This window comes from Protopterus annectens, chromosome 13.part0 (genome assembly GCF_019279795.1).
Source record: "Protopterus annectens isolate FY-2018-M chromosome 13.part0, PAN1.0, whole genome shotgun sequence".
NCBI classification, from domain to species: Eukaryota; Metazoa; Chordata; order Ceratodontiformes; family Protopteridae; genus Protopterus; species Protopterus annectens.
Window position 1 is genome coordinate 1,325,419,213 of NC_056747.1, and position 13,361 is coordinate 1,325,432,573.

The 13,361-nt window shown below is 40.0% G+C and overlaps 1 protein-coding gene across 1 annotated transcript in view; it reads left to right on the top strand.

Moving 5' to 3' along the window:
• LOC122788280 (streptococcal hemagglutinin-like) overlaps positions 1 to 12,840 on the top strand; it is a 755,305-nt gene extending 742,465 nt beyond the window's left edge. Inside the window, exon 12 of the mRNA XM_044055345.1 lies at positions 10,287 to 12,840. Within this exon, the coding sequence (XP_043911280.1) occupies positions 10,287 to 10,415 (129 nt within the window). The 3' untranslated portion in view covers positions 10,416 to 12,840. The remainder of the gene's footprint in view (positions 1 to 10,286) is intronic.
• The last annotated feature ends 521 nt before the right edge of the window (positions 12,841 to 13,361 follow it).

The window sequence follows — 13,361 nt, forward strand, 5'->3', positions numbered from 1 at the left end:
CAGGGGGTGTGTGGTGCAGGGGCCTTTATTTTGTTTTTCCACTTTTTTTTTTTTTTTTTTAACACATAGTCGAAGTTCTGTAACTTCTTACATATGTGTTTGTACATATGGTAGTCGATGTTACGGAACTACGACTATGTGATATAGACCCAAATGTACATAGGATCTTCAGATTCTTCCATGATCCCATTTGTCCACTTCAGGGCAGGACTAGTCACTACAGCCAGCTACTCTTTTGTCATTCGTAGGGTTTTCCCAAGCAACAACTCCTCCCTTGCCTCATTTAAAGCACCATTCCCCCCCTGCAGCTTGCTTATCAGACTGTTCAAGGTGATACCAGGCTTGAAGCACATTTCTAAAACTTTAGGCGGTGAGTATGTCATTTTTATTTAGGCTCTACATTCTTTCACATCTATTGTCTTTTCGCTTGTGGTGGTGTTTACTGCAGTTATAAATGGGCTTAAAGACTTTTGCTTTAGGAAATGTCTGGAATGCAGCCACAAGATTTCCCTTAGAATGCACACAACTTTTGTGTCATGTGCCTTAGGCTGGAACACTTGGAAGGCCCAGTGTGACAACTGCAAATATTTTGGTAACAAGACTTTTCAGAAGAGAAAGAAGAAATTGATTTTGAAACGATTCCTTCCCCAAGATGGGAAAATAAAGGAAAGGGACAAATTAGAGGAAGAGAGACACCAAAAAGAACAGGATAGAGCCACCATGAGGCCTTGTGCAGTGGCACAGTTGCCATTCAGAGCTGGGGTTTCTGGATCGTACTCAAAGGAGAAAAGTGGATAGCATCTCCTCAGAATGGAAGCTATCCAGGTATGTGGAGTTAAGGCCTTTTTCCATGTCTGTGAGACTGGATAGGTCCCTCAGCACATATAGATTGGGAGAGAATGATGAAAGCCTTGGTTAAAGTTCAAATTGAGATGAGTGTCCTTCCTTCTCCCTATGTATCTAGGGCGGCTATAGAAAGCCCACTATCTGTCCAGTTATATTGCTTCTCAGGGGCCTGTTTAAGCACTGGCAGTCTTGCATCTGACTACTCTTCCACATAATTTTCTGTTAGCTTCGATGAGTATTCTTCCATTGGCACAGACTTATCTGACCATGACACTGAATACTTCTGTTCCAAGAACCACTAGATATCAGTGTGTCGATATTTGCCTTCACCCCTAACAGCACTAGTTTGATGTCTGCATTACTGGTGTTTATATCCTCAGTGCTGGGCCATGGGGCTGCTGAATCAGCATGGACATCATAGGCATCAATGTCAGTAGGGGGGGCAATGACCAAAGCACTTACAATTTTGATTCAGTTAATTAAGGCAAAGGAATCAATGCCAATGTAACTTGTTAGGCTGCTTTGTCATCAGGAGGTTATATTAGTGTTGGGTCTGCTGCGAGACACCTCACCATTTGGGGAACTGGGATATTTATCATTTTTCTAGCAAAACATAGGTGCACCTAGCTGTTGATGACCCAGGGAGTTCAGACAGGATTCCTCACCTAAACATTTGGACAAGTCCACTCCTAGCATCTCAGAAGGAGGTTCGAGAGGAGACAACTGGATTCCCTGGAGCAGTCTCTCATTCCAAGTACTGACTTGAATGAATGAATGCCCCTCAAGCCCCTTCCTGATGGTTCCAAGTTTGGGGAAATGCTTAAATTTAATAGACCAAGGAGATCTTGGCCAAGAGCAAGGAATTCTTTGCAAATAAACCCTGGAAGACCTAAGAAATTTGTCAGGAGTTTTTTTTTTTTTATTCCTTCATACATACATGTTGTTTGGTCAATGTCTCAGATCACATAATTGACTTGGTTGTGCAAAGGACACCACAAGAAGTCAGTGGGACAAAGACTATCCAAAGGAGATCAGACAAGGCCCACTGACCTTCCAAGGACAGATAGGGTTGGAGTAAATCCTGTCCACTGATTTTAGTTGTGTTGGTCTATACCACTAAGAGAGAGTCCTGGATCATTCCAGCAAGCATGTGTATGCATCAAGTGCATCCATTTACCTGACACGCATGATGCATTTTCAATGTGATCTATCCGAAGATTTTGCCTCATAGTGACGTAAGCGACAAATTAGATTTAGAGGTAGCAGTAATGTCCAACATATCACTGTAGATGAAACTCATCCAGAATACATGCCTGTTGCATCTCTGTGGTTTGCTGAAAACTTCAAGGTGTTCTCCATGAATGTCCCATATAACAGGTCCTCCTCATTCAGACCTCATGTAGAAGACAGACTGTTCAAGAGTGATCAAGAGGGTAAAACACTCGTGGCTGTAGGGGTCAAATTCTCCACCCATCAGTGGACTTTTGTAGGAACTAGAAGAGTGTAAAAAAATGTGCTTCCAAAAGGCCCAACGGCCAATATTTGAGCAGCATTTGGACAGAAATTCCCAAAGCTGTAGGAACTTCTCAAATTGATGCCATAAAGATGGGGGCCGGCACATAATTCATGGATTCTGTAGGCCACCCTAAAGGGAGCTAGTCACAGAATCCCTTAGGACTTGCCCAACTGTATCTCTGGAAACAGACAGGCATCCAATTTCTTTCTATCTCAAAGTGTAGATGTCAAATATGCAAGCAGGTGGATCAGTAAAATGATATTAAGAGGCTATGCATTTCCATTCATTTCAAGACTTCCTTCCCTTACCTTTCCAGACATCCCATGCCATCAGAAGATGATGAGCATGATGAACAAGAGGCAGTGGAATTCTTGAACAGAGGGTCCCAGTGTAGCTGAGGTGATCAAGGATTTTATTTGTGGTTCTTTTTGGTTCCCCAAAAGGTGAAGGCTGTCAGGCCCATTCTGTACTAATAAATGTAGTATAAACTTGCATGCATAGAGAAAAAGTTTTTGGATTTCATAATGCAGTCAGTTCTCTATCTTCTGGAAGGAGACTAGAACTGATTTTGAATTTCCATGATGTCTCTGTATATAAAAATTACCAGCACAACCAGTGAAGTCTTGCACCTTGAGAACCAGTCATTACCACTGCAGAGCCCTCCATTTTGGTCTCGCCACAACACTCCCCCAGGTGTTTAGTAAATGCATTGGCAGTGGTAGCAGCTAACATCTGACCTCATGGAATCAAAGTATTCCCATATGTAGAGTGGCTCCTGACAGCTCCCACAAAGGTGCCTGGTTTGCAGAAGAGACTATTTACAACTGCACCTGTCCTTGGAAACATCAATAACGTCCCTGTTGGGGCCATCACAGACACAAGTATATATATATATATATATATATATATATATATATATATATATATATATATATATGTATATATGTCCCACCTGAACACAGAAACTAGAATAACATGTCTTGCTCCAAAAAAGGATCTTCTGGCAACAGTTCCACTCCTGAAGTTGCTTTTTGAAGGTTTCAAATGAGAGTTCTACAGCAGGATATATCCTATCCTATGACTCAGATACTTTGGCTATCTCAAGCACATCACACAAGTCTCTCTTTGCAGAGTTTACAGACCAATGCAAGGGCTGTCTCTCTATCTTCCACCTCATTCCTCTGTCATTTTCACCAAAGATGTATAAGCAATGTGAGGTGTGTGTGTGTGTGTGTGTGTGTGTGTGTGTGTGTGTGTGTGTGTGTGTGTGATTCAACGGATGAGAAAACAATGAGGCCACTGTATACATTAATGTACTTGAGGTGAGAGCAGTTTTCCTCTTCCTGCGAGGCTGTACAGGACCAGGGTGCAATTGACATGTACTCTGATAACTTGTTAGTTGTGGGGTTAGTAAATAAGAGAACTAACTTCTTACTCTTGTGTTGGGAGGCCACAAAGTTGTGGGAGTGGACAGTGAAATCATACTGCTTTCTGATAGAAGTGCACATCCAAGGTCAGGCCAACTATTTTGACAGACTCCATAAATGTCTGTCCATGCAGTACAGGTAGTTGATCAGTCTAATGACAATTCAGATGACATTCCGCCAAGGGGGGGAGCATTGCTGTAACCTAGATGCATCAACACAAACTCAGTGTGGAAGATTCTTTTCCATAATCCTTCAATAAGAATAAACTTCCCAGGATTATCCGGTCCATCATTAGCCTTCAGGATTGTTCAGTGCATTTACTCACCTTCCACTAATATTGAAGTTTCTGTAGAAAGCCAAATGTGCAGGGCCAAAGTCATACCTGTAGCCCTATTCTGGCCCCAACACATGTGGTTTCCCCTGTAATGGCCTCATCTGATAAAGAAAACTCTAGTTTTAGAACCTCATCCAGGTCTCTTGGGCTATCAGTTTGGCAAGCCTTACCTGAATATTCACTCTATCAGTAACCTAGGGTGGTCCAAATTCTTAACAGCAGGCAACAATCCTCCATTAGAAAAATATACAAAGGGAAATGGACAGAATGACTACTCAGACATGAGTAGATCCATTTACAGCCCATATTTCTACCATTCATTAGTTTTTGGCTGACATCATTGACAAAGAGCCAAGCTTCTCTGCTCTGAAGGTTTCACGTAGCAATGAAATCCAATTTCCACCAAGGATGCAACTCCTCATCTTTGGCATTACTGAATGTTAGCAAAGCCTGAGAGAAGTGTGTCTCATGAGAACACATTTTAGAGATCCTGTTCCATTATGGAAGCTGAATTTAATGGTTAGAGATGAATTGTTTTTCTTTTCAAGTGAGGTGCCCAAGTGGATATGAAATTCTAATTTAGGAAAGCACTATTTTTAGTAAGAATCACATCAGCTAGGAGGATTTCTGAATTACAATTTCTTTCTAGTTCTTTGCATTTAGTCTTACCTAAAGACAGGGTTTCTCTAAACACTTAATCCAGCCTTTATAAACCTAAGCTAATCAATTTATCAGTGCTTATCTCAAATTTCTAACAAAGGAAAAATGAGCTCCACTGCCTAGATGAAATAATTATGTTTTTAAATTCAGAAAACCAGAGATCACAGAAAAGACCATCGAGACTGTATCTTTTACTCCATCCAGATTAAACATAACAGTGTCACTCCATCAATGCATTTCTTTCTGCTGTGATAATAACAAAACTATGCCAGATAAACAGCAGATTAATTTGACAAGGTCCATGTCTATGTCTCTAGCATTGTGGAGAAATTCATCTGTGGATATGGGCTTCACTGCATACTTTTGCAAGAATCTATAAGCTGGATGTGATTTGCAGATGTAGGTCACTCTTTGGAGCCACCTTAGGGTATTCTGTCATGATTCCATCCAGGTCCAGTAGCTTAGACTCTGCCCTGCCTTGAAGTGGATGGACTGGGCCATGCAGGGTTATGGGGTTGGTTAATTTAATATTAAATCTTAGTGATCCATATCCATGCATTTCAGCATTCCACCCACCTTCTGACCCTTTTTCATATCCTTTCTCAAAAGGCCTAGCTTGGTTATCAGAGAACTGTACATGTTTTCTCCTAAATCAGGTTAAAAGCCAATACTGATATTAAATAGTTGTGACCATGAGGCAAGCTCATTTTATAGAGAGAGGGAAGCAAATTTAAATTCTGAGAGCAAGGACAGGAGTCTAAGCTCGGGAAAGCCCTGGGGATGCTGAGAGACATGCTCATGGCCAACTGTAATTCAATTTCCAGTTGTAATATTACATGTTACTGTAGGTTACCATCCTGCATCGCAGTAGCATAATACAATATGCACCATGTAATTACCATTCTATGAAAGCATTTAAGATCTTTAAGATCTTTATAATGACCTGTATTCATTATCACCTTTAAACTGTTACAGTAGTAAAAAAAAAAAAAAATTGGTATCTTTCTACTTTTTTCTTCCACATGAACCAAATGAATGTTTAGACATTTATGAAGCAACTGTCCACTACTGTTGGTTGAGGTGGTTCAGGATGCTGTAATGATGCATTATATAACAGTGCTCCCAGAATGCCTTGACATTCAAAACAAGGAAGTGCATTGTATCAAGGCTAGGAAGCACAATTACAAGACTGATTACTGTTGTTATGAGATTCCCAAATAGAGCTGTTTTCCAGTTAATCCAGGAAAAAGAGTAGGTAGAACCCTGTGATTCCCCCCTCCCCTGGAACTTTGGGGCATTGTAGGCTTCGCAAATTACCCCAGTTTTAATCTACCATTACTTAACTCATTCATACAGGGAGGGAAATGAAATAATGTAGTGATTCTACCCCTTATCTCCAGATTTAAGACTCGATACCTAGTTGCCCCACCCTGACAGCAAACCACCTCATAGTACATAGAAAGAGAAGGGTAAATAAACATTGCATCTATAAAAAGCCACACAGAAAACAGCATTATATTTTGTTTTGTAGTTCATATATTTTTCTTGCATAAGCTTTAAAAATAAGTCTAGATGTGTTATTGCTAGACACTGGTGTTACACAAAAAGGATATCTGTTCCAGTACCATAAGTTCATAGGTGTGTTATTAGGCTTGCAACCACTAGGACCTTTTTAAGCCTAGCCATGTATCCTAAATCTCTTATACCCTTTAAGTGTAAGCAGGGGCTTGGGAGATGAAACATTTACAAACAAGGGCCTGGGAGATGAATCATTAGTGGCAATCCGTGTCAGTTACAGACAAAGGTGCCTAACCAGGGATGAACTTCATGATTCCCATCCAACAGTCCCAAGTTGTTGTGTTAGGAACTCTGCTTCAAGTGAATGAGGGGGGGGGTTGTTACAGAGGTACTCTCTGGGATACATACCTGTTTCTCCAGCAGGTCCTGTTTATATCACAGGTAAGGTTTAAGTCTTTAAAATGGGTAATTCTGGTGCTGTTTGTTTTGCAGATCTGCAAGACATCCATCAAGGTAGGGCCTGAAAATGCCTTGTATGCCAGGCATAGATCTTTGGGCTTTGAGGCAGTCTGCATAGGGCATGTTACTTAATTCATTGTATTTTTTAGTGAGAAACCAATATGGATGTTCTAACTGCTGGATGTGCCTTGTTAGGTATATACCAACCTGGGGCATTGTACTCAGTGATAGGGACTGAATGCTGAATTTAGTGGAACAATGACTTCCTTGGATGTAGATATGATTTCCTCACTACTGTAGACACCTGATGGTCAGAGGCTACATTACTGTCTATGTTTATCTCCAAGTCCCGACTACTGGGTCAACTCTTAGGGGCATGTTGTCAATATGATGGGGGTGGATAACTTCCTGAAGGTCACTATTATGCATTCTTTTGGCATTTAGATTTGGTCCATGGCTCTGACTCAAGTTATTTGTCTGGGTCAGCCCTTTTGGAGAACATTTGTGTCAGTGGGGGATTTTGATTGTTCCTAGTTTACAATTGACTGTAAATCTGGTCAGCCAGAGGCACTTGACATTGACCTTGACCTTAGAGAAGTAAATACCAAAAGGTAGCAGCCCCAGGATCGATTCCCGAGGGACTCTGCTTCTGACTGGCCTCTTTGTAGAGGTAGACTCCCAATTCTAACTTCCTTGGTCCTGTCTGTGAGCCAGCTGGCTAGCCATCAGGTGACATAAGGGTTTATACCTAACCTCTTAGTTTGTCAACAATGTCCGATGTCCAAGTTGGATATTGTCAAATGCCTTGGCCAGGTCAAGGCAGGCAGTGTGAACCATTTTGTCATATCCATTGCTTTGTTGACCTTCTCAAAGAAGTCCATCAGGTTATGTAGGTATGAGCTGCCCTTGACACAACCAATTTGGGTTGGGTCCAGTGTCTGGAGGTTTCCTATGCCATTATTGATAATTTTCTAGATGATTCTTTCCATTGCTTGCATACAAGACATGAAACTTATGGTTCTGTACTTTTCAGGGTCTGTAGATGATGCACTTTTGTGCAAGGGGTTGACTGTTTTCCACTTCGTAAACACAAAGCCTGTTTGGAGGCTACAGTTAAATGGAGATTCCAGAGGGCCTGATCGGTCATGTTTCATGCTATTTAGAAGGCATCCTGGGATATTCTCTGGACCTATCAATGGAATATTTTTGGTTTTAGACCGAACATTGAGGACCTGCTCCCTAGTGATAGTAGAGGAAGTTTTATATTTACTGATATTTCCTGAGGGGAGGTTGAGGGGGAGAGATGGTAAAGCTGGAGCTGAATTTGTATGCCAGTAGCTTTTCTATACCTTCTGGCTCAGTATAGGTGGCTCCATTAACAATGAGCTCTGCACACAATTGTGTATTGCCTTTGAGGCTGTGGATATAGCTAAAGGATGCTTTGTGGTTGTCCTTGGATTGGGAGACCAAATCTACCTCAGATGTGATTTTTATAGAGTTTATTTTTCCTCTGAGTTGTTTAGTTTGAGAGTGCTTTTATCCTGCTGGGTGCTACACCTCCTAATTTTTGCCATGATTTTCTTTCTCCTGTTTTAGAGCCTTTTGATGCGACTCCACCAGGCTTGCTTGTTTGTTGAGTTAGTTCTGTAATTATTCCTGGTGGCTACAGCTGCCTCTGTCTAGCTATTAACGTATTTGTATAGTGTTTCTGTGAACAGTTCTGCTTAGGCAGCAATATTCTCAGGGTTTGTAGGAGTTTGAAATTTTGCCAGGTTATCAATAAAAGTAGCAAGTTAGCCTTAGAGTAGTTCCTAAACATTCCAGGGTTAGCTGGGGTGCTGAGTTTTATTTTTACTTCAAAGGAAACCATTTTGTACTCTGACCTTACCAGAGAAGATATTACGTTAGGGGGTTTGCTGCGCATACTCATATCAGTGCTCTGACCTTACCAGAAAAGATATTACATTAGGGGGTTTGCTGCATACTCTCATATTAGTGAGGACCAGCTCCAGTATGTTTACTCCCCTGGTCAGCGTGTTGACAATCTGGTCCAGGGAGTTTGTGTTATCTCTGTGCCTGCATGTTTGATGTCATATAGGATTTCCAGATAATAGTGGGGTAATCAGTCGCCCACGAATATTGTATTGGCTTAGATGATAGATCTTTCCAATTAGTCTAAGTACATGTTATGGGTTTCATGGTTATAGAGGAGGACCTCTGGCTTGCATAGAAGTGGTATGGGATTTTGCCTATGGTGATTTGAACATGGAGAAGCTTAAGTGCATTGTCCTGCTTGGCCAGCCTTGAGGTATATTTATTTTTTGGTGTGAGTCAAGCCACCTCTACTTTTAGTCCCTGTCTGTGTTGTAGCTGGTTTAAATGTGTGGAAGGCATTATAGCCTTTCTAGCAATTGTGCTCTGTGTGGCTTTAAGCCATGTCTCAGTGGCTCCATAGATGTCAACATTCTCTAGGGCGAGGACAGCTTGTAGGGAGTGGAGATTGCTGTTCAGACTCATAGCATTGAACAGTAACACCTTTAGATTGGCTTTACATCTGCTACATTATAGGTTAGACTTTGGAATCTGGACATAACCCAGAAAAGTATACATTTTTTAGTCAGTATTTTCAGTGAAGTGTACATCCTTGCTGAGTGATTTCTACAAAACAGTTTGCTGTACTGTTTTTGACGGATTGTAGAAATCAGCTGCCAGGTTTTGCAAATGAAATCTCCCTGGACATGAAGGTAAAGAGAGCTAAGAAATGGATGTCCCAAAAATATGAGACACCAAATTATGTCTGTGCAGCAATCAGTGAGCCAAAGGTGGGGGAAGCATGCACTCCTGAAGAGCAATGGCTCAGTATAGCATATATGAGAGATGGAAACAGGAAGGCATATCCTAGGCCTTCTTGATAGATAGATAAATGGAGACAGACGAAGCAAAATCTGAAGTGTTGACAACAGAGGATATTAAAAGCAGCATGTGATGGGACAAGTGCGGGGAGGAAGGAGAGATAAATAAAGGGAGAGAGGAAGAGCAAGTGGGATTAGGCTGTTGTACAGTACTGAGTATGTAACATACCACAGGTGGAAGTACACTGGCAGTAGGCCAGATAACTGCTCCAATGTCTTAAATCTATAAATATAATGTCTACTCTTTCAGACATGATGGCGTCATACAGCCTCATTCTTTGTAAAGTAGTTTTACTGACTTTGTTTCTAGACATAGGAACATTTTTGCACAACAATACAGTCTAATCATGTCACTTAAACTGAAGCATATTTTGTTCAAATTGAATATCTCGTTTCTTTACTTGCATGAAAGAAGGCCAAGGCATTTTTCTTACCTTATGGTTACAGTGACCGATTTCTCGGGTTTTGTGTTTAAAGTCACTGTGACAATGTGAGCAGTGATAGCGTTATTACTCCTTGTTTTTCATGTACTGTAATAATGCCTAAAGTGGTATATTTTGGAGCCTTACTATGTTTTTTTAATTTAAATAATTGGATAACTTTGTTTTTCAAAGGCTGCCTCCAATGCTGATTCGACAGATGAGCTTCTCTCCTTCAAAAGCAAAGAGCCATCTAAATACTCATACTTGCGCAGTGGCCTGGACAACCCATATTTTGTCAGCGATGAATACAAAAAGGATTAAAATACAAAATACTGATTCACTGAAATGCAGAAATCTTCTACACTGGCTTCATTGCAAACCTTGATTCATGTAGTGCAAATCCTTGTTCTACATGTGCACTCAATCTAAAATTTCCACTGGCGTTTAGCCATTAATTTCTCCAAATGAAGACCAGCACGGATGAGTGTTCAGGAGATGGACGGGGCATAGAAGCATCCCTGTTAATGAGCATTTGCAATCATCATATCAAAGAGCTTTGCTTTTAAAAAAAAAAATTGACTAAGGCATATTTTAATCAAAGTATCTCAGGAGTACCACTAAAATTATTATGCAGTAATAGACAATTAAGCCTCGAGTCAGAAAGTGGAACTAACTACTGAAAGTGTGTTGTAAGACATTGCTTGTCTCGGCATTTTAAAATGATTTTGCAGTGCTCTTCCATTGTTTTATGTTCAAGCATTAGCATTTATGAGTTTCCCCATTATCTGTGCAGCACACATTTACTACAGGATTAATCCTGGTGTAAGAAACTGATGGTGGACAATTTATATGATGATGATAAGGCAATGTGTTCTGTTTGAGAGTTGCTGAAACAGTTAAGTTCTGGATTTTCCTGAAAAGTGCCTCTTATTTCTTTAAGAATGCACTATTCTAACTGGCTTTACTGAATTGTTTTTTTTTTTTTTTTTTTTTTTGGCTATTCAGGTAAATATTTCCTATCATAATTAAAGAATGTATCTTAGTGCCAGGCAAACAGCACATTGGGGTACAAGATAGAAAGTGCAACAACCGACTAAAGCAAGATTTTTTTTTGTAGGTACAGGTCAGCACCCCCCATTCTTTGAGATGAACTCTGTGGCATCAGACTTGTATTGAGTAAGTTGGGTAGTTGCTAACATGAATCTGTATTTGGCTGCCAGGTGGCCACTGTCTCCACTTAAAGCCCGATGCCCCAGCCATGTAGTTTGCATATGTATACTGGCCACTAGATGTTAAAATATTCAGGTGGCGGTAATGTTTCAGGTGGCACGTTTGCCAGTGTCATTTAGTTTTACCTTACACTGTATGGGAAGTATATGACCTGTGATAATTATCATTAGATTATAGTTGTCATTGTAAATGTCTTAGCCTTTTTTCACAGGAATCTTTACTGCCGTACAGCATATCTCTGTTACTGACATATGGGATGTATCTGTCCTAAGTATTCTTCAGTGTAAGGCCAGAGTAAAATCATATAGTGTCACATCTGTCGAACAGTGACCTAGAAGTAAGTGGCAAATTCAGCAACTTGCTGTGGAAAGAGAAAATATTAATTAGAAAGTTTTTTATGTATTTAAAATTTTTACCCCCATTGGTTGATTTTTTCTGTCACCTCCTAGCTCCCAGAGTCGTGCTTTGACATCTTTTAGGATACACGGGTTTTATTTCATGCAAATTGGGCACTTTTTCCTCCATTTAGAAGCTACAGAGTGAACATTCATCCATTACAAAAGATTCTAAGCAAGTGTGTGGTGTAGGAGCTATATAGGTTCCAAGCATTATTGCTGTTGGGTAGTGTGGTTTATTCTTTCTGTTTAAGACCAGGAGTAAATAAAAAAAATAGTAGTCAAGCTAGGGTACGTGCAGTGCACACTGAAAATGTTCATCTTACATGTAGCCCGAGCTCCCAGACTTCTTATTCTCTGTGTTAAAAACAAAACAAAAAACAAACAAAAATAGCCCAGTGCAACTCAAATGCTCCTGTTCAGAGGAGTCCGTTCCTATCACATATATTGCTATGCCCTGTGCCAGCCAAACCCTCTTTTCCAAAGATTGGTCTCTAGTCATTGTGATGGCAGACTATTTTAAAAATGATTTTTTTCAAAAGTTGTATTTCCATTTTAAGATTTTTGCTGATTTTACTTTTGTAAAGTATTTTATTTTTTTTTAATTAAACAAATGCACATCTGTAACTACTGATTGAATGACCCAAGTTTTGTTTCAGCAATTTGTGATAAGCAACCAAATGGATGCATTGTACATTTATTGTATTTATTATGTAATGAATCATGCTGTTGAGATGACATAGAGTTTTAAAAGCATAAGTTGTTGAATTACTTTTCATTGTAGAATTGCTTCCCTCCACTGTAAGCCACTTACATTACAAAGCTAGTTCTCTTTATCACAGCCTTTGCTATATGACAACTGTTTTATCTTCCTTTTGTTTAGATAAAACCAAGGAGGCCAGAACACACTTCTTGAATGATAAATTGAATGATTGCTTTCATGTTTGAGAATTGTTTTATCCTTGTGAGATTTTCTTTTTTAAAAAAATAAAAATGTATTTTTGTTTTGTTGCTTTGGCAAGCAAAATGCTGTTTTCTTCAGATCTGTACTGGCAGGACCCATGGAGCATTCGCTTAACAAGTAACCACATGCCATAAAGTATCTATGAACAGGAAGAGTACATTCTGGTTTCTGATCGCATTTTGTCTTCTTGCTTTGTTTACTTTAAGCCATATGAGGAATTCATTTTTTTCTTTCCTTATTAAGACTGCCTGACCCAATATTCTGAGCAAGAACTCCGAAATCTGAAAGAAAGCTGTATCTTATAGCATAATTTATTCCCTTCTGGTTGTAAAGTGCACATGTGCTTATACACACACACACACACACACACACACACACACACACACACACACACACACACACACACACACACACACACACACACACACACACACACACACACACACCAGTTAATGGTACTAGAGTAACTTGTCCCAACAGTTTCAGCTTTGCTGTTTTTGGAAAATGGTTTCTCATTCTGTTAGTATCCTTGGTGTGAAATCAGGGCATTCAATGGAAATTGAAGCCACATGTGATTTTTTTTCCCCTAACCTTCTAAAACGTCTTTTCCATCTTTATACTTAAGCTGGTAACCCATTTGCGCTGCTACTACCTTTTGCATTTTCACCATAGGAACAC